Raw genomic sequence first — 21,188 nt, 5'->3', positions numbered from 1 at the left:
TTCCCAATCCCACTCAATAGGACGGATTCACACAAGGGATTGTTGGCAAACTGTAATCAAACGGAAATGTTCAAACAAAGAACACATGCAACTTTGCATATTGGACAACTGTTTTGATGATTGCAAAGTGTTTCATCATCTTTAGTCATATTCTTCCCTGAGTGTACCGTTACATTCCCTTCCTGTCAGGTTGAACATTAAGAAGGGGCAGAAGAGGAAGAAAAATGTGATTACAAGGAAGTGGCATGTGGTCTACAGGCAGTAAAAAAACATGTCAGAGCAAAGCCAGGTGGAGCAGCTGCCACAGACATATTGTCCCATTCATCCATCAGCCCTACTGTTCCCCGAGCCCAAACCAACCTGGGAAACATCCAGCCCGACAAATCTGAATATTACTCATCCTCACTTATGCCCTTGAAGTGGCAACAACTATCCTGGGAGAGCCAAGGCCGCGCTGTAAGACTGGAAACCACGCGGTATCCTCTCCCGATCACACCGACACCTCGTCCAGACTGTTTCGCCCTGAGATTTTTGTCTGACTCGAGCACCACAGGTAAAAAACCCCAGTGCCCCGCCTCAGCTGTGGTGCAGGGCTCCAGACTAACTTTTCCACTGGTAGCACTGGTGCTACCAACTTTCTCAGTTGGTCGCACCAGCACATGATTTGGTCGCACCCTTTTTTTTTTTTTTTCTTTGTAAATCTTCGTATTTCTCACACGCCATCGTGTCCCCGGGAACCTCCGGGAAGCGTCGACCGACGCGTCGAAACCTCCATGCTTCTGTGTCTCTTTCCGCCGACAGAACAGAGGACCGTCAGGTGGACAGAGCTCGCGCATGTGCATGGAAATAAACAGCAATATGATATAAATGTATAGATTGTGTGTGTTTGTTTTGACTTACCGCGGTCCTTCTGTCCCAAATGCATCAAGCCAACCGGTAAAAACTCCTCAATAAGGCTGCGTTCACACACAGCGTTTTTTCTCCAACCGCTAGGGCGCCCTTTTCTCATTAAAAGCAATGGGAAGCGGCCGCAAGGCGCACAAAAGGCGGCCACTCCTGAAAAGCGCTGCAGCGGCGTTTTTTTCATCAGAGCAGAGCGCTTTCTAAAGTTGAGAAATGTTCAACTTTTCAGAAAAGCGCCGGGTGACGTGAACGGGTGACGTGAACCGCTTTTTTTCCCAGTCGACCAATTGCGATCACAGAGACGCTGGCCGTTTCCCATAGCAACAACAAATACGGAGAAAGTGAAAGTGCCGGTGGAGAAATTGGAAGTTGTTATAAGTGAATTTCTGTTACCGCAACAGCGATCTTAAAGGCAGTATGGATTATACTGGACATGTATTGGAAATATCTGGTAAGCCTTTGCTTGTTGCACAACACTGTTCTGTTCTGTCTGCTAGAAGTGAACCAGCTGGTTAGTGAGCTAGCAGCTGCTCAGCTAACGTCAGGTGACGTTGCCGTGATCCGCTTTTTATTTCTCCTCACAAAAAGCGCTCCAGGCAGCGCTTTTTCCACATCAAAAAACGCTGTGTGAACGCAGCCTAATAGTCCATACATCCATACTGATCTCCGTTCCAGTGCGCCTCCCCCGTACACGCGCACTGATGATGAAAGTGTAGGTAAGGAGAGACCGACTGAGCCAGTGAAGAAGAAAAAGTACTACTTTCAACCACAATGGCTAATGCAGTACCCGTGCCGGAGGTACACCAAAACAGCCTAATGATCATCATGCACTCGCACGAATGCGACCACGTGAAATTTTAACTCGCACACTCTCAAGAAATGGTCGCATATGTGACCATTTTGGTCGCAGGCTGGAGCCCTGTGGTGTCATCACTGTTGCACACGCCTCGCAAGGATCATCGAGATAAGGCATCGCCCCAAACACACCCTGGTGGCCAATCAAATCAATTGTTCTCGGTTGAAAAGCCTTTCTTTGTCTGGGGCTCAATTTCACACATGGCTAATTGAGGTTCGTGTCCACTTAGCTCAAGTCATTATCCCGTAAGGGAAGAGACAAGAGGGAAGGATTAGAAGGCAGGCTGAGTCCTCCCCCCCGAAACAGGAGTAGACAAGGAAGTAACGTCTCTCTGAGTACAGGGAGAAGAGTTGCTGCTCTAGTCTGCTGTCCTCTCTCAAGGAGGAAAAGTCTGATACGTCAAAGCCATTTGTGAGAGTTAATTAGTTACAATAGGAGCCTACTGTTTGCTAATTAGCATTAATGCTCTGAAATTGCAGCTAGCGGTAGTTGATAGCATAAAGCTGAGTGGGCATGCTGATATTTATTTAACGCTACCCCACAGGATAAGCTCTGGTGAAGCTATTTGCTTGCTTTCACAGCAGTGGTTGAAGACCGGTCACATCCCAAAAAGAGTTGACACATTTATCAATCAGAATTCACAATGAAAAACACCCAAAACATTAACTAGTAAATCAAATTACCATTGGTGTCATGGCCAAGGTAGAACATGTTTGAAAATAGACATCAAAGCGTAAGGTATGGACTTCTCACCTGCTACAATACAAACTGTGCTGCAGGCTTTAGAGTTTGTCTCCAATTAACGCTCACACACACGGCTCTGATGTATCTGACTTCTCCTTCCTTATAGAGTCCTTGTCCTCTCTCTGCTCTGATCCCAGACCGCAGACACATTTTGGAGAGATAAGAGCATTTTACAACAGAACTGGCAATTAGGTCTATCAGAATATCATTAAAAAAAAACAAGCCTTGTGTCTGTTTTCTGTGCAAGAAAAAAAAAAAACATGAAACATACATAAATCACAGCCTTTGCTTTGTTTAATTTCATTCCACTGAAATCTTAATCGCTCCTATTCTAGGAATGTGGTTGGGGAAAAGCCGTGACGCTCAATGTTTCTCTGTGGGTGTGTGAACTTTAAAAAATTATTGACGCTTCTGCTCCCTGTTTGAAGCTAAGACGCGGATCCATATATAAAGAGGCCTATTTTAGATGTTTGTATTTCGCAGATGGCTGCTTTGAGAGAATCAGCCGAGAGAGCAGCCGGCAATTCAGCAGCCATAGACTTCTGTAAGCACCACTTCACATCTTCTCCTGCCTCCTTTACAGCGCACTGCAGATGTCTGTTTCCCAAAAACATCTAAACATTCAGTTTACAGCGGGAAGACATGTATAAGGGTTGCTGCTGTTAGGACAGAGACACGGGGATTAATTGTGCTATTTAAAATCCTTAAAAAGAGACACATTTTTTTTTATCATGTCTTTCTGGATCTCCACCCCTGTTCCATTATACTGAATTAAATTTCTGATAATGGTGGCAGGGAGTTTGTCTGATGGGACCATCCCACATAAAGCCTTTAATATGAGCAGTGGGGCGTGGATAGGCTCATGTCCGGATTCTCATCACACTAGATGATCCCGCTACATGTAATCAGTGTTATTAGTTCAGGCTTGCACCGAGGTGTCCCCGGTCCTAGAGAGGATCAGCCAAATCCTGGCAGCACAGGACCAAGGTCTCACTCACATTAGGGAAAGAATGCCATAGCCAGGGGGCAGAGGGAGGCTGACAGGGGGATCAATCAGGGGACAGGAATTTAAGGCGCTGTGTGGCAGAGCCCCTACAGCGAGGTTCCCATCCAGCTGTTAGGCAAGTTTTAAGCAAACCTTTGAGACGTCACAAAAAGTATTAGGTGTGTTTCTATCAGCAGGGTTGAAGCACATCAGTAGGCTTCCTCAACGTAGAACGTAGCTACATCAAAAGAAAAAAAATGGAAATGGAAAGAGTCTTTTAAGAATTGTTTGTGTTTGTGCATTGTTTTTTAGTGTCAGCTAATGTTGGCCATATTTCATGCTGTCCGAAGATGGAAACATATTCTAATGCAGTGGTTCTCAACGTGGGGTCCGGGGACCACCAGGGGTCCTTGAGGGGGTTCCAGGGGGTCCCCAGCAAATTGAGCAATTGTTAAACTTCACCATTATTTATTTCACTAGAAGCTAACACAATTAGAGAATGTAGAAGAATGACTATTTTGATCATAGTTTCACTGTTATCTCTCAATACAGACAGTCATGGAATTCTGGACAAAATCATATCTAACAATAAAAATATTCTCTGATTTGGGTTCGAGAGACAAAATCTCATCAGATGGGGGGTCCGTGGCTCTAAAGTGGGCTAAATTAGGGGTCCTTGATATGAAAAATGTTGAGAATCACTTTTCTAATGCACCAACTAATGGCCATACCACCACAACAGGCACCTTATACATACAGAGTGACAGTATGTAAAACATCTCCCGGAGGTTGTGGTGTTCAGATGTTTTGCAGACACTTTCACTTTTGAACTGCTGTGCAATGAGACTGACACATTGTAGAGGCTGATCATGCCAAGCCTACATCAGTATTAGATGCTCAGGAGCTCCTCTATAAGAGCCAGGTTCTGTGTGTTCATTGGTTCATTTGTTTGTCCGTGTGTAATGCTTTCTGCAATGTGCACCGCTTAGGGGAATTACGGTATGCACTGTTTAGGCCGCACAGAGCCCCAATAGCCCTGCATAAGGAAAATCCAGCATGCGCTCGTACACCAGGCGGTACGGTAGAAGTCACACAAGCATCAACCAACGGGAGGCTGCTGTGCTGAAGATCCACATACCAGGAAGTAGCTTGGTGATTTTCTAACTGTAGAGGCTAAGTCACCGCATGAATTAAATAGTTTGTTTAGTGATTCTCTTTATTACAACACTGTTACCACAGCACTTTGGTGTTAACAGATGGAGTTTTTAAAGCCAACATAGTTTCACTCACTCCAATCATGTATACCCCCCACCCCACCGCTCCACCCAGGCATCTAGACGGCACTAGCGTACGTGTTTATTTGACAAATGCGTTCTTTATCAACAACAAAAAAATGTCCACCTCAAGTGAGTGTAAGCACATTTTTGATTGAACTGTGTGGTGGAAATTTCAGCCTTTCATTTGCTTACAGATATACTTAACACAGCTTGAGGGAGATCTGCGTAAACCCAGAATGGTGTTGAGTGTTGGGGACCAGGCAGGAGGGGGGTTGAGATCGGAAGGAGCATCTCAGAGCCTGCGCTTGTCTGAGATTCCTTTCTCGTGCGAATGGAGCTCTTTGCTGTAAAAAAAAAATGCTGCACTGTGCGTCACTTCGCCAGAGGCAGGTTTGGAGATAAAAGTGTTCAAAAATTACTTCTCAAGTTACCCTTTTTAAGCCACAGAGCGTTCTGTCCTTCAAAATTAAGCAGAACACAGTATCATAATCTCCCCTTTAAACTAATGATACCAGATTTAGTTGACCTAGATATGAACGAGTAAAGAATTCTCGGGAGCTGAACCTAAATCTATTATGTCTTCAAATCGTCATTCTCCTCTTAGATATTCTCTCTTTCACTCACTCGGAGGAGCTTTTGCTCTCAGTCGACAGGATTGACCACTCCATAAGACAGTCATATATGTCAGTCTCCTACTAAGCATCTCAGTGAACTCTTGAGCTGATGAGGGGTCAGTTTGGCTGAAATCTATTATATGAGGTTAATGAATGAGAGGATGAATTGATATCCTGCCACTCACGGAGGCAGAAAGCAGAGGCGGATGGGAGCGAGGGCCTTACGCAAGACAGATTGATAACCGTGTGATCTTTATTCCCATTGGTCATTACCACTGTGTTGCGTCACTGATTTCTCTCTTTCTTTTTTTTTTCCCCCATTGCATCGCTTTTAACCCAACCTTATTCCACTGAACTGTGTGGGGTTTTTTTTTTCTCTTGCAGATCTCTGAACATAAATGTTTGACCTTTTATTTGCTGCTGAGGTTAAGGGCTCGGAGTGGGTGGAAGAGGAGAAAAAAGAGAAGAAAAGGCGGACACGAGAGAGAGGTTATTCTGTTCCGTCATCATCAAATTCTTGGGGAAAATCCTGTTTGCCTCTCCGCTGGGTGTGCTGGCTGACAGTCAGCCTGCTCCCTCCACCCAACAGCCAGGCTGGAGCCGGCCTTGCAGCTGTCCGCCGTCCAGCCTTACATAACGAGGCTGCAGCGCAAACCCCCCCCCCCCCCAGCCACTTCACAGCCTCTCCACCATGACACTGTCACCTCGCCGAGGAAATGACAAGAGGACGGTGTTTGGGGACAGACGCACAAGCTCCTCTCCTCTACAGTTTGCCTGGTGGGGGCCAAGCTAATGAGGTAATGCAATGCTATAATTGCTCATTTCCATAGACCCGCAGCCCCTTCACCTTCCAAACTTCCACTCAAACACACACACACGCAAAGTGCTGCTCAAGTGTGAGTGGGTGTGTGTTGAAGCTCTACATGAACTAAGACTACAGAATGGCTGACCCAGTTTCCCACAATGCTCTTCTCAAACGGCGTGCGCCCTGTCTGTGACTATACTGTTTACTGCATCTTTCTAGTGGTGCTCATACAGATTAGACTGACCTTGGCCATGCCTAACTATTACTGAACATGATTGTTAAAAAAATAAATAAATACATAAAAAATCAAAGGTGCAACACATAGTTCAGCCTCTGTGAAAGGAATGTTTCACCTCGATGCAGAAATCACAAACCTGTTCCGCAAGGCTATCATGATGATGAACACCAGTCAGAGTAATTGCGAAGACATTTATTAACAGTGTATAACCAAACACAGTCATTGGTAATGTCATTGGCCTAGTGAAGTGTTTGGAAGACTGAAACCCAGAGAAATTCCAGCCAAAAAATGCTATATGACGTCCTCTGCTGTCTAGTTTGCAGCTGGAATACGAACGAAGGGAATCCCACTAGCTGTACACAATTAATAGTGTCTCATTTCCCATAACAGCATTCTATCAGTTTAGCCAGCTACTCAATTTAGATGTCAGTCTTTCACATAATTGAGGTTTCACTGTACATTACGGAGGAAATGTGTGGCTATACCATGCAGCAAATGGGCAGAGAGAGAGAGAGAGAGCAGAGGAAAAGTCGATGCCCCTCTCAGAGCGAGCATGGAGGATCGCCGATTGGGTCACCACCACATGCAACTTGAGGGAGTCACGCTCAAGTAACATCAAATGAGTTGTCCACCAGCGCTTCGCGTCATTCAAGCCGTTGACCCCAAAATGCCTACGCTGAATTTTCCGTCAGAAGAATCGCCCTGCATATCACACAGACCATTTCTTTCCATCTGAGCGAGACGGGTCAGTCATGGAAACTACAAAGGACAGCACAGGCTCAGCCTCGGCTCTGCAGAATGAGTTTGTGGATCTCCACTCTGAATTCATTTTTTAGAGCTGTCCTTGGTTAACTAAGGAGACAGCGAAAGAGCACCACAATATTGGCTGAACTTCATCACATCACACTACGCTAGGAAAGCTCAGCAGGCTCGCTGTTCAACATCGTATCAACATGGCATTCAGAGAATCAGCCTTTTGAAGATTTGTCATCAGTCGTATTTAGACAACATGATCCCCTTAAGCTTTCCTGTCACATTTTGCTCAACTTCAGTGAATTGGAATGATTGTTGTGGAGGGAGAGAGGGAGGGATTTGGGGCTTTGGCTCCATATGATATTCCAAGAAATTTCTCTGGAGAACAAATGCGTTTTTCATAGTCAGTAAGAAAGAAAACCCTCAGGATGAAAAGAGGGAACACTCAGAGAATTGTTACCTTTCCTTAGATTCCCATCAAACTGGAAAGCAGCAGACTGATTGTGTGGGTGTGTGTCCATACATGCATACATGTGTGTCCGTGACAAACTGTGAGTGTGTTCGCCCACATCGACAGGGAATTCAATAATGGGGTAACAGAAAGAATTTGACAGGGTTTTGTGTCAGTTGCTAAGCAAACTGGGTCTGATATGACAGAATGCCACTCTTCAATGTGTCCCACCTACGCAATACTTCTATCTCCACCACAGACCCCATGATGCAGTCTGTCATGCTAACAGATTACACAATGTGTTGTGAAACAAGGCATCTTTGTGTATTAAAGGCACAACTTAGGGAAACAGGATAAAATCATATTGGGAGACTTTGCCGTTGTCTGTTGCCATCTTGTTTATGTCAGTGTGTGGTGGAGCAGATAATTAACCTCCAATAATGGAAGTACTAATTAGAGCTGGGCAATCATCAAAAACATCAAAATCACATTATCCATTACTGCAATGCCCAAACTGCAAGAGCTACAATGGAGAAAGATGGTCTGTTTCCAAAACAAGGTATGTGGTGTAGTGCGGTGTCCTTGGCCCATAAATCAAGTTTTTACTGGGTAAAAGTTTCAAAACTGAGCAAATCCTATGCACCAGCATTTATTTCTGCCCAGATCTTTTTTGACATTTACAACATTGTCAAGTACTGAAAAAATCTGTCTGCTTATATTGCAATCCTTCCCTTAGCAATCCTGTAATACATTTTAAAAGGGTATAAAAAATATCACAGAAAAGCTGTAAGTCCCTATAGGAATGTTATAGGAATATTACAGTGGGGAAAAAAATACCACAAAGCATGACAAGGTCGCTAAAATCTTGCTACTGAGTACTACAGACGCACTATAGGAATATTATAGGAATATTACAGCAATCCTCATGAGGATGTAGAGGAAAACCACTGGTTCACCTTTGGGGAGCAGCAGGCCAACTGCAGCAGGCAGCAGCTGACTACAAAGAATGCAAATTGCCAGGCTCGGTATTGGCCACCGTGCTGTTTCTACCGACATCACATGGCTACAGATGCACCAGGCATGTGTGAACAGCTTGGGACCATGGAACAGTGTTACTCTTTCTGGGGGGATCACTGTAGTTCAGTGAAGCAACTCTCTGTCGCCAACTTCTTGTGATAGTGTCTGTTGATTTAAGCAGCGGGCGTAACACATTATGCCAGGGGCTCCCAAACTTTCTCATGTGAAGGACCCAGAATAGATTACTATTAGGCCAGGGAGAATTTGATAAGGTTTTGTCCTAAGGGAATCCATTTGAGAAGATTGTTGTGTTCAGATATGGTTCAGAGAGAATTATAGGCCCTATAGCTGTTATTACTCAAGGATTGGGAGATGGAGAGAGAGAAACGTCTGATCAGAATATTTCCCTTGTACAGTCTGTCACTGTGCTAACTTGAGCATTAGTGAAATAAACTTCTCCTCATTTTGCTGCGGGACCCCCTGGAACCCCCTCAAGGACCCCTGGAGGTCTCTGGACCCCAGTTTGGGCGCCACTGGGTTTACCACACAATCTGCGACACTGATTGTTGTTTAGTTGTTGTGTGGCATTGCCAATTAGATTAGATTCCTCTTCTGTGTCACCTTGAGGATCGTCGCTATGACAAGAGGGGAAAAGATAAGTCTGGACACCAACCTTCATGATGCCGCAAGGTGTGTTTACACCTCCGTGACTTCTCTCGGCGGAATTATCACGGCTGCCACCCCCGATCCTTGGACTGCCGTGGTCCCTATAGCGTCCATTGGTGTAAACCCCCTCGGCCCCGTAGCCCTGGGCAGCGGCCGAAACCTCCAAGTACGCCCGGGTGCCGGTCGGAGGCAGCGCGGCCGTATCGCCGGTTATTCCCGCGGCATTGGTCGCGCCCTGGGCCGGTGGGGAGCCGATGGCAGGATCCAGAAAATGTCCCGACACAGCCTCAGAAGCGTGCACCCCTGCCATGATCCGCCGGTGTTACAGCAAAACCCTCACCGCCACAATATAAAAACAGCCCATTGTCTCAAAGCAGGGGGGGGACTCGCTGGAGAGCCTGCAGACGTCCGGGGCGAATCGCCTTCTTCACTGGATCACCACTGCCGGTCCATCATCGGAGCGCACGGTAACGTCTAAAGCCGGGGCTCGCGTGGCCAGATTGAACCGTCCTGGTGAAATAAAATGAGCAGCTCGGTGGCCCCCGAATGTTGTCTCTCCGGTGTGATCAGCTTTCTGGAGGCGTCCACACGAAAATACTGGAAATACTGTCTTATGATTAGGGGTTGCCGCTCTCGATTCTGTTTATAGCTTGTACTTTCGTCTCCTTCTCCTCAAAAATGTTATTTGCTCACCACGTCCGCTTCTGTGGACTCTGCGCTGTGCGCATCGCCTTGCGCCCTGCACACTTTTGCACTGCTCGCAAACGGGAGAGCTTCCCCACACACATGCATCCGCGGGACAAATTCAAGACCCGTGAGCGCGCAATCGCAATAAGCACAGACACGCGAGCGCACGCACGCGCGCACACACACACACACACACGCACGCAGACACACACACACACACACACACACACACAGATTCAAGACCTCGCTCACGCAATCATAATTTGCTTACGCGCGCGCGCGCGCACACACACACACACACACACACACAAACACACACTTGTAAACCACACTGTCTTTTAGCAGCCTATAGACACATTTGTTCATTCATTCATTTCAAGGGCAAACTTTTGAATTGAATTATCATTATGATCAGAATGATGCCAATGGGAATATTATATATAGGAGATATAAAATCACCATAAGGTCACTATAAAATCATTATTGACTAGAATACCACAAACACTAAGTCCCTAGAGAAAAATATCATAGTGTTTTTTCATCATGGTAGCTTGGCCATTTGTTACTATGCTGGACAAGACTGGGAAAAGACTCATTCATCCAGAGAGGAAGATGTAGCCTAGTTTTTTGACACTTTTAACATTGCTGTTGTGACCAACACTTATTGTTATTGTCGAAACAGGCATTTATTCCAGCCATTTACCCGATTAGTGGTGGGGCTTTTGCTCACATTACCCACTCAAATTATCCTTGAGATTTGAGAGAGTTGATAATTTACCACAATGTTTGGTCAGCTGTAGCCTAATTGTAAGCATCACTCAGGCTAGTTCTTGATCTAATTTAAATGAGCACGGATGGGACCAGTAATCATGGTTATTCAAGCTTATATCCGTCTGTGAAGCAGCTTTGTGGAAGAGTGAATAAGACGAAGCTTGTGGACCTTTTTCTCCCTCAAAAAATGCAGTGGAAAAACAGAACAACTGAAGACACGTCCTGTCACTCCTCTGTCATTTCACAGCACTGCGCTTCATCAAGGATGCAAGCATGCTCTCCCTCTACCCCCGCCTCCCCTATTCTTAAGTATTGATTTGAACACAATGACTGGGAGGGAGCAACACAGAACAGACTGTGAATATTACTCCCATTCATTTAGGCTCACATTCAGAGTCGACTGGAGAGAAGCCGGTTGCAGAGCGGCGTCAGAGCACACAGGCTTAACCCCGGCATCCCTGCTTGGCTCACTGTAGCTCCGAGCATCTGCTGACGTCTGTGGCCAGGTCAAAGTAAACTACAGAGGTGGACGGCACAACCTTCAACGTCAGGGCAACTCATATCATCAGACGAGTCATGGCCAATAATCAGGGATAATACAGCCCCATTTATATCCCAGTCAGGGGGCAAATCAAATTACAGCCAATTTGTATGAGAGAAGTCATGTGCAGCAGCGAGCGTGAGCTCCGAGTGTCTGTTCATAATTGTCAAATAAGGCCAGACTAATCAGAGCCACAGCGATATGTCTCTGCAGCATGGCCAGGCTGGACTCCATACTCATACTGTCATCTTTTCTTTGGTTGTGTGCTGAAAATAGCCTCACTGTGCATCAATAGACGGCTACCTTGAATAGCCTTCTGATGGTGAAATCCTTCTTTCTGCTAAATGGTGACACACACATGAAACCCACGCACTGTATATGTGAATATGCAGATGTGTTACGTTACAGGGCGAGACAGCCTCTAGAGGTTAAGGGTCTTATTCAAGGGGCAGACCTTGGTGGTGACAGGGGGTTTAACCTTTAGCCAAAAGACGGCCTCTCTAACCACAAGGCCAAGAGGATTCTTATGAATGAGAATGACTTACGGAGACGTGAGTAGGTTAGAGCTGCAGCCCGGCTACTGCGAATGAAATCTATGAATGTATGACATGTGACACAGAGGAAAAGACAGAAAAAAACAGGATGGAGGAATGAAATGCATGCAGATGAGACAGTAAATGTCTGGGAGGAAGAGGTTGAAGAGATTGCAAACACCCCTCTCTTTCTCTTTCGCTCTCCTCTGCCTCTCTGCACCCTTCCCCTCCCCTCCCCCCCTTCCCCTCTTGCTCTCTCTCTCGGTCATGTATTATGCATTCTCAGAAATAATTCAGCAAAAGTTCTGCTTTTAAAAGCCTCCCTGCCTGGCCCAGCTGTCTCACTTTAATGTAGAAATGCCTCTGACGACCGGTTCTCAAACTCAAACACACAGTTCCACGTGGACCCAGGCCCAGTGGGAGGGGTGGGGGGGGTCAGAGCAGTTCACATGAGTCCACAAGATGAGACCACAGTCAGCCTTGTTAAAGGGGCCTCTCATCGATCCACCCACAAATATGCTACGCTGCACTGTAAAGCACTTCTTTTCTCAGGGACGACGAAGAGATGGGGATGATGCTGAGGAGGAGAGCAGAATATATGTGATCGTGTAAAAAGAAGAATAAAGTACAAGAGCGTGAGAGAAAGCGAAAGACGGAGAAAGCTTTATCAGCACTCTTGAACACCGAAAAGGCGATGCCACTGATTCTGTAAATAACACCCTTGTTGTTTTCCATTGAGGTTTTGCTATAGTTTCCTGTGGCAGGATGTGAGCCTTGGCTGAGCGGCGGTACCTCTCCCTCCTGCTGCAGCTGTCAGCTTCAGACCGATGGGTATCCATCTGCACCAAACCATCATACCTTCAGACCTCATACTGCTCCCTCCTCCCACCAGCCCTCCCCCCATCCCACAGAGGGCCCGGGGATCGTATTGATGACAGCTGGCTATTGATCAAGTCCCCTAATCCCAGCTGGCTGGAGGGACATCTCATATCCCGGGCCCCAGAGGTTACATCCTCATAATAGAAGAGAGGGTCAGCAGGTCAAATGCTCAGGATTTATTACCGTGAAAAAGCTTTTTGTAGAAACACATAATCCATTTGTTCCTTCACACCTTCACCGCTCATTTACACCACACACAACGCTAGTTATATTAGAATTAATTATTCTAACGACAAAGGAATTCTTGCACTATAAACATGCCACGCTCTCCCTGTTCGTATAGTCCCTCAGTAGCGGCTCCACTGCTGAACTGAGATGTGCTTGATAGAGACAAGCACTCAGAGGCAGATTCAGGGTGAACTGCACATTTTAATAGCGATGTCTTTTGAGGAAGTTCCCGCTGCTCGCAGCTGGGGAGCCGAGGGCGTGTCTTCCTGAGCGCTGCCACCGCACTTCCTGTGCTTGCTCATATGACCGCCGCTCCAGAGGGAACAGAAACCATCCATAATAATCCTGCCCACCAACGGCTTCTTCTAGCCTGTGTGCTTTACAGTCTCATTCTGCCTTTATAGTTGCTCTTTACCTCCACTTAACCTTGTTTGACTTAATTACTTGTTGATGTTGATGTTGATTAATGGGGTGTTCATTAAAGACAATCATACAACTTAATTAAGAGAGTAAAGCATGGCGGGGAGGAGGAGCTGAAGGCTGACATTGATTGTAACCTGTCAGAGGCTGACAGCTTTGATTCTAGGTGGAGGGCTGACAAACTTTATATTGCTTTGGACAAAGATTTAGAGGACCAATCTGGTCTTGTATAACGGCGCCCCCTGTTGAAACACTGTTGCCCCACAAGTGGCTGCATTTATACAATGATTAAACCTTTTTGTTTTTCACTTATACACAGTTGTCTCATCCTTTGATATAAGGAATGATAGTATGTAGCAGTTCAACATGCTAGTATTCTGAGGCTTTACATGTGTTTTAGTAACAGGTTTTTTTGGTTTTTTTTTTTTCAGTTCTTCTTCAGTGTGTGCAAACATTTTATAATTGTTGTTTTTTTAGATTATTGATCATTGTATTCAGTGTTTTAAAATAGCATATCACATAATAGAGGGCAATAAAAAAAATTTTTTTTGAATTACTAATTCATAAATCAAATAAGTGCATTTTAATCAACCTTTATCTGATGTAAAATGGGTCTCCTGGTCGCCTGGGGTTATTGGGGTTATAGTGTTTGCAAACACTGGAGCAGAGCAGATCCGTATTTTGAGTCATGATGGGTTCAGAAAAAAACAACATCTTCAACAGCATACATGGATTTGTTGATTGCTGGTTGTATCTTTAAGGCAGGAATTGAAATTGCTTTTACTTTTACTTTCTATCAAATTCATGTCTCACTGCGCATGTGCTGAGTAACTAATTACTGTGATTAGTATAGATTTCAGGCAGTATATTGCCTCCCAACTGACAGAAACCCCTTGGACTTTGCTGACATCTGGTGGCGATGTAGTTAGATGAGCTGGAGTGAGAGAAGCAATGGCCAGAGAAACACTTCTATTAAAAGCCTGCTCACCTAAATGGAAATTACTTATTCTCTGACCGGCATTTTGGAGTTTATTTTGCTGGAGGATTTATATGCAATCAGCCGGTTCATTTCAGGTGGATGACTGTGAATTCTCAAACTGTTTTCAGTGTTGACCTCTCAAAAACTTGCAGTGAATTAAAAGGAATCCAACATGACATTTCACAGTTAGTTGGCCTTGCCTATACAATATGTCTGCTACTGTAGATTCATTCTGCAGCACAGTTGGCCAAGGATGTTACATTCCTCAGTTCTGCTAGGTAAAAAAAGATGCTCAGGGTAAGTGTGATATAGCCTATTCAGACACTGCCCTACAAGTATGCTCATAATCACAGGTTTAGTCAGCCATAAATATGAAGGTGATGATAATAATGTGCATCAAAACCAGACAAACCTGTAAAATGTAGATTTAAGACATGGACCCTTATTACACCAAGGACCTTTGATAAGAATGTGCCCCGATGACACCTGTCTTATAAGATTTGTTGTTATAGGTATGACTTAGCACAGTGGTTCTCAACCTTTTTAGCTTGTGACCCCTTAAAACGAAGTGATGCCTGAAAATCTTTCACAAGAAAAAAGAACATAAATTACAACATAAAAACATAAAAAATAGACCCTAAAAAATAGGGTTAATTTTCCTATCCCATAAATCATCTTGAAAAAAAAAAATATATATAAAATATAAAATATAATATATAAAATATAAAAAAACCCAGGTTGAGAACCATTGACTCGGCACATGACTGTCTTGAAAACAACTGTTTACACTGCACTGTTGTGAGAAAGTAACAGTGAAAAGTAAGAGTGGAACCTGTAATCAAAATTAGTCGACCTTTTACATTCTGTCATCATTGTCATCATCATCTGTCATCATAGTGAAATAATAATTTTGGTGGGAATCCCCTGGAACTCCCCCAAGGACCCCTGGTGGTCCCCGGACCCCACTTTGGGAACCGCTGGAAGACTCACTGGAAACTCCTGTGAGTCTGAATGCAGTTCTGCTTTTCTTTTCTATTCCATTGCTTCAGGCTACAGTCCAATGGTTATTTTGTTATACAGTATGTGCCAAGTAGACGTTGTTCTGTTCTCATTTTATATCACTCTTCATTCTGCTAAAGAGGTTTTAGCTAAATTGGTTTCATTTAAATGATGTCCACGGCCGTAAACACTCTTCAAAACAGAGATCATAACATTCCGTATCCCGATGCTTTTAAAGCCCTTGTAGTGAATGCGGTTTTCGTATCCAAGCAACAACCTACCACTGACCTCTAGGAGCATCTTCCAGTGAATTACATTAACTGACCTGCAGACATTTTCAATCTTTAAAATAGTAGATAATGTATAAATAATTAAGGAATGACTGGCAGGTAGTAAATTCTAATGAACCATAATAATTTGTTTTTCGGTTTGGGGGAGACAGGCAGTGGCTTCCTGGCTGTCTAAATCGATAATGAAAATCATTTAAGCAATAACTGGTAAAATTTTTATTGAATTCCATGCTAATTAGATTTTCTTATCATTTTTCCCAGGCACGACTCCAGGCAGGTAATTGGCATTTGAGGTACTGTTCAAATACACAAGAAAAACCTATTTTGCGCCTTGTGTTTTATCTGCCGCCAGATGGCAGAAGTGAGCTGATCCGGGACACTTGTAGCTCCATGCTGGGGTCAAGGTACAGGGCAAGAGGGCGCTGCTGCTGTAGGCTGTGAGAAATAAGTACAACCAAGGAACAGAGGAGATTTAAACACAGGTATGCACATACACACACTGTACACACACTGTACACACACTGTACACACACTGTATTATTAATTCACACAGGCTTCCCATATACTTAGTCTCTCTCTCTGACTTTCACGGCCCTTTTTTTGGCCCATTTCCAGGAGAAATACATCAGCAGGTCAGCTTTGACAAATTAAGGTAAAATCACTCATCCCAAGACTGATCAGTGGAGCTTGACCTCTTCTTCCCTGCCGCCCCCGTCACCGGGTCCATCATTACAAACGCAGGTTGCACGGCCAAGCTTCGTTCAAACCCACAGAACTTTATTTTAAATTCTAGTCAAGATAACAAGTTTTCCAAAGACACCAAATGTGTCATGCTGAATTGCAGGGAAACGTGTAGAAAATGATGCACAAACATCTAGATTTTTTCCATTTGATGTAATGGTGCAGCCACAAAAACATGGCGTCTTGTATTTGAATATTTCATTCAATATAAGCAGCTAGAGCTTTACACAGAATATGGATGTGACATTGTTGTACAGTTAGGATTTTTTTTTTCCTAACTTTGAAGCTGCTTAAGGGGAAATTTAAGGGTAAAGTCAGCTAAAGTCAGGGAACAAGGGGTTAATCAATCACTGAGGATCTCTTCAGAAGACGGGACGTGTTGGGTCTGGAGGGGTTCGGTCCACTCTGGCAACTGAGGCACTTTCTTGTCTGAAACGCCCTGTAAAAGCCATTTCCTGCAACCCAAAGCCCTCAGTTTTATCACACAGCATGGCTCTAATGTTTTTAAGTGCAGCGGGCCTTACTTTGTTATACGTGCAAACAAGGCAGTCCTTGTTTTTGTTAAGACTTTTCTGGCAGGCCCTGCTTTACACTCAGCGAAACCACAACTTGAAGCATTTTACTGACCATGTGCAGCCGTAGCATGAGAACGATTCATTGCATCCTTGTCCGTGTGGTGAAAGTCATTTCACATGCTACAGTATGGGAAACAATGCAGCAATGTAGCTCTCTGACAGCTGTGGCAAAATACTATGTAATCAGTGTTTCATTGCCAGGGTTCACTTGCAGTACATATACATACAGCATGATACAATATCATTAGACGTTCTCTGGGTCTAAATTGACGGCGGTGACTGTATGCAATAAAAAAAAAAATAGCATTTATTTTGTAGTGACATCAAAATTGTCTGTCCCTCTACATGATGAGTTCAAATTATTTATAAAACTTTATTTTCTTCTTTTCAACTCAACAGCTGTTTGTCTTGGAAAACTTCCAAGCGCTAAACCCAAACCACAAACATGGAACATACATTGAACAGCACACAGCGCCATCTACAGCATCAAAAATACACAGTCTACAGTGAAACAAGGGTTCAAAATGATGAGAATAATGTTAATAAAGGATATATCACAAGACTGCCCATGTAGCTTGAGATTTCAAAAACATCAGAGAAAGCAAGAAATACAAAAAAATGGTGGATTGAAGGAAGAAATGAAAAGAAAACAGGAAGAGGGAATACTTTAAATACTGTAATGTCTGTTGGACGAACACAAAAATACATTAGAAGCTCATGCTCATCTGATTCCCAGTTGCTCTGTTGTTGTTTTTTTTTTTTCCTGGTACTTCTGGCGACACTGGACTTGAAACTTCTGCTCAGACTGAGGAGCCAGCCGTTTGTTAACCCTCATCAGGGTCATGCAAGGGGTTACATTCAATAGGGGGAGTGCCACAGACAAACACTAATAAAATAGAATTATGGTAGAGAAAATAAATTCATATATTCTGTATACATAGATCACTTTCTATTTGCCTTTAGTTTTGTTTATGATACATCAACCAAGTGAAGGGATTCGTTCCTGAGGTGGTGCGAGGGTGTTGTCAACAACACGCTTTCAACTCTGCCTTTGTGTCAGAGGGGAAGGGGGGGTTACAGTCTCTTGATTCGACTACTGCAATTTGTTGTCTTGTGTGTGTGTGTGTGTGTGTGTGTGTGTTTGTGTCGGGGGTTGTTTACAAACCACAACAGAGACGTGTATGGCAGGAAAAGGGACACAGAATGAAAGCAACATCTTTACTGAAAAACGAAAGTGAGACAAAGCAGTAGAGGGACACGACACCAAAGCTCGTCTTTGAGTTCTATATAAGGTTCTATATGAGTCTGCCCAAGCATCTGAAGCCTGCGCCTCCCTGCGCCCCGGGGTGCCAGCTGCTGGTGTGGTCATGTCATGTAGGGCATGCACATGCAGGTTTAGTAACAGTGCCAAGACACAAGGACAGGGACGAGTGGATGGATAGACAGGTAGAAAGAGCTGAGTCCGTTGTTTAGGCACATAAGCTGAAATACTACGTAAAAGGATTATTATAGAAAAGTTTATTCGAGTTCTGAGATTAATCTCAGAATTCTGAATAATGCCAGAATTCTGAGATTCAATTTAGAATTCTGAGAATAAAATCAGAATTTCCAGAATTTTTGCAAGTACGCAAAAGCCAACAGAAACAACAACAAAAAAAATGCCAGCCCAGGGGCAACAAGGGATCTTCTCAAACATTATATGACCACAAATTACGAGAAGGAACCCAATGACCGTACCTTCTGGTATGAACGCGGTGTTGACCACAATAGCAACAACAGTAACACCAAAGGACCAGAGGAGAAATGCGAGGTAGCGTTGATGAGGGGAACAGAGGGGAGGGGAGGGGGGGGGGCCCAGAGACCTGAGAGGACAAGCAGGCAGGCAGCGCTGGATAAATGCTTAGATTTGCATTTCTGTGTACAAACAGAAGACAAATAGCCCTGTGAGAGTGAGGGAGGTGGATAAGCCCCCCCCCTCCGATTTCAGCTGGTGAACAAATCAGAACAAATGCGTTGTATACTTGCGCATGCCTCTCTACTGTATGTGTACGCGTGTGCTGTCAGTTGCACAAAGAGCAAAAGAGGAGAGTCACTCTGTATTTCTAGGTTAGTGTATATGGACTTGAACAGCGGACTGAAACTCCCCAGAGCAACAACTCTGATCATGTTGTCAAGAGCAACAGCAAAACTCTTCATTAAAGCTCTTTTTTTTTTTTTTGTCAAAGGGCAGGTTCAATGTCAATATCAAAATATTGATAAACCATTTACAAAGAAGAAAATATAACAAAATAAAAACAGTACAACTGTTAAAATGACTTCATACAGTAGCATTTTTTTTAAATCTCTGTTCAAAATCAATTGAAAATGCATGCACAATGTGAATGAGCATCTTTTTTCTTTCTTTTTCACAATACTGTAACATGGTAGTTTTTGCATTATAACTAGTCTGTTTTACAAACACTTATGGACACAAATAAAACTAAGAGAAGAGTCACTGACATGCATGCTTTCATGCTGAAAAGAAAAACAAAAAACAAAAAAAACAATCACAACCATTATTAACATTTCACATTATAGCTATCCGAAAAAAAAAAAAAAAAAAATCATGAGAAATGAATGGAATTGAACCATGAGAAATGTCAGTGGGGGGGGTGAGGGTGGGGGGTGGCGGGAGGCGGGGGTTCATTTGGTGTTGTCAGGGGTTAAAAGGTCAAGGGTCAGGACTGCTGGCCGCCCCACTGGCTCTCTACAGGCCGCCGCAGCAGCTCCTCCACATGCCGCGCCACGTCCATGGTGTCGTCCAGGTCGAAGTCCCCGTCTGCGTCCAGCATGGAGTCGCTCCTGCCACACAGAGAGGACACACCCGCACTCAGACAAGCCAGCGGTTTGTCACCAAGAAACCCAGCATGAGCAACAAGACACACACACACACACATACACACACACACACACACACACACACACACAGTGGAACCCAGATGTTCAAATGGCTTGTTGACTCACATAGGTGGGAATATGCCATAGGCGTGAGGGTGATTGACAGGTGCTGGGGAGGCGCCGTGATCCATGTATGTGGGGTTTCCACTTGCTGGGTCAGGATTGGCTGTAGTGAACCTGTAGGGGATGAGAAGACACACACACACACACACACACACACACATATACGAGTAAGATAAAAGCCTCTCAGCCTATCCTCGGCAGTTGCCTAAGCAACTATCCTCAGTGAGTATCAGCGTGTCTTCCCGTCCTCGCTGCTTCATTATGGCCGTTCTCTGAGCCGGCGGGCGAACCTGCCGCGGAGACGGGCAGGGAGCGGGGCGAGCCGACTAACAAGCCTAACTCTAATGATGAGAGGAAGACACGCTCACTCAGGAACCCACGCCAACTCTAATTGGCCTCCTCCAACTGTAACAGCTAACTAATAGCTGATTTGAATTCAAGATCCAATGGTTGGTGATTAACTCTAAATGTTGCCACAGCGGAAAAATGGTGGGCGGACGGCAGATAAGAATGAAAGGAGAGACAGAGAGAGGGAGGAAGAGGAGGATGGGAGGAAGGGGAAGCTAGATACTTACTCTGGCACCACTTGCTTGATTTGCGGCTTGACGTAGCCGTCCACCGCTTTGGCTACAAGAGAGACAGGCAGAGGGAGAGAGAAACAATCACTGATTCCTCATTGCGAATGAAGTTGTCACAGAGCAATATATGGTATACAAATGTTGCACATGTAACAGAAAAAGAAGGTTGCGTACAGAGCGGCGGGGTGTAATATTTGGAGAAGACCTCGTCCTTGGGTCTGTCTGGGTAGAGGAACAGGAGGTGATTGAGATCGCTGATGCGGTCGGCCAGAGAGCGAATGGAGAAGTCTTTGGTTGTGTATGGCATGAGGTTCCAGACCATTCTCTCCCCTGGGGAAACACAACACACACACCATTGTATCAGTGTTACGATAAGATAAGATAATCCCGTTTTTTAGTTTGTTAACTAAAATACCAATAAGCAGACGTTAAAAAAAAAAGAAGATAAGATAATCACTTTATTACTTTTACAGTAATATTAGCACTTTTCCCAGCAAATGTTAGTTTTACTAGTGATGTTACAGTTACCAATCGAAAAAACTTTTGTCATCACCACCTCTAATTAGGTTCAAAAATTCAAAAACTATCTCCCACTGCCATCCCCTGATTGATTGTCATCATAATTAGTCATCGTCCTCACGCAAACTAGGTTAGATGA

At 44.4% G+C, this 21,188-nt stretch overlaps 3 protein-coding genes across 4 annotated transcripts in view; 1 reads left to right on the top strand and 2 right to left on the bottom strand.

The window, feature by feature from the left end:
• LOC139919932 (inactive phospholipase C-like protein 2) overlaps positions 1-10,042 on the bottom strand; it is a 68,918-nt gene extending 58,876 nt beyond the window's left edge. Inside the window, exon 1 of the mRNA XM_071909816.2 lies at positions 9,317-10,042. Within this exon, the coding sequence (XP_071765917.2) occupies positions 9,317-9,619 (303 nt within the window). The 5' untranslated portion in view covers positions 9,620-10,042. The remainder of the gene's footprint in view (positions 1-9,316) is intronic.
• The window catches only part of nkiras2 (NFKB inhibitor interacting Ras-like 2), a 415,504-nt gene that overhangs the window by 266,747 nt on the left and 127,569 nt on the right, over positions 1-21,188 (top strand). The gene's annotated exons all lie outside the window — the stretch shown is intronic.
• The window catches only part of stat5a (signal transducer and activator of transcription 5a), a 58,770-nt gene continuing 54,893 nt past the window's right edge, over positions 17,312-21,188 (bottom strand). For both annotated transcript variants that reach the window (XM_071916998.2, XM_078284421.1), the window contains 4 exons: positions 20,705-20,860; positions 20,528-20,579; positions 19,956-20,066; positions 17,312-19,793 (listed from right to left, as the gene is read on the bottom strand). In XM_071916998.2, the coding sequence (XP_071773099.1) occupies positions 19,670-19,793; positions 19,956-20,066; positions 20,528-20,579; positions 20,705-20,860 (443 nt within the window). In that variant the 3' untranslated portion in view covers positions 17,312-19,669. The remainder of the gene's footprint in view (positions 19,794-19,955; positions 20,067-20,527; positions 20,580-20,704; positions 20,861-21,188) is intronic.

Source organism: Centroberyx gerrardi, chromosome 7 (genome assembly GCF_048128805.1).
Source record: "Centroberyx gerrardi isolate f3 chromosome 7, fCenGer3.hap1.cur.20231027, whole genome shotgun sequence".
Classification (NCBI taxonomy): domain Eukaryota; kingdom Metazoa; phylum Chordata; class Actinopteri; order Beryciformes; family Berycidae; genus Centroberyx; species Centroberyx gerrardi.
Note: the sequence above shows the minus strand (reverse complement) of the source record. Positions and strands in the feature narration are given on the sequence as shown.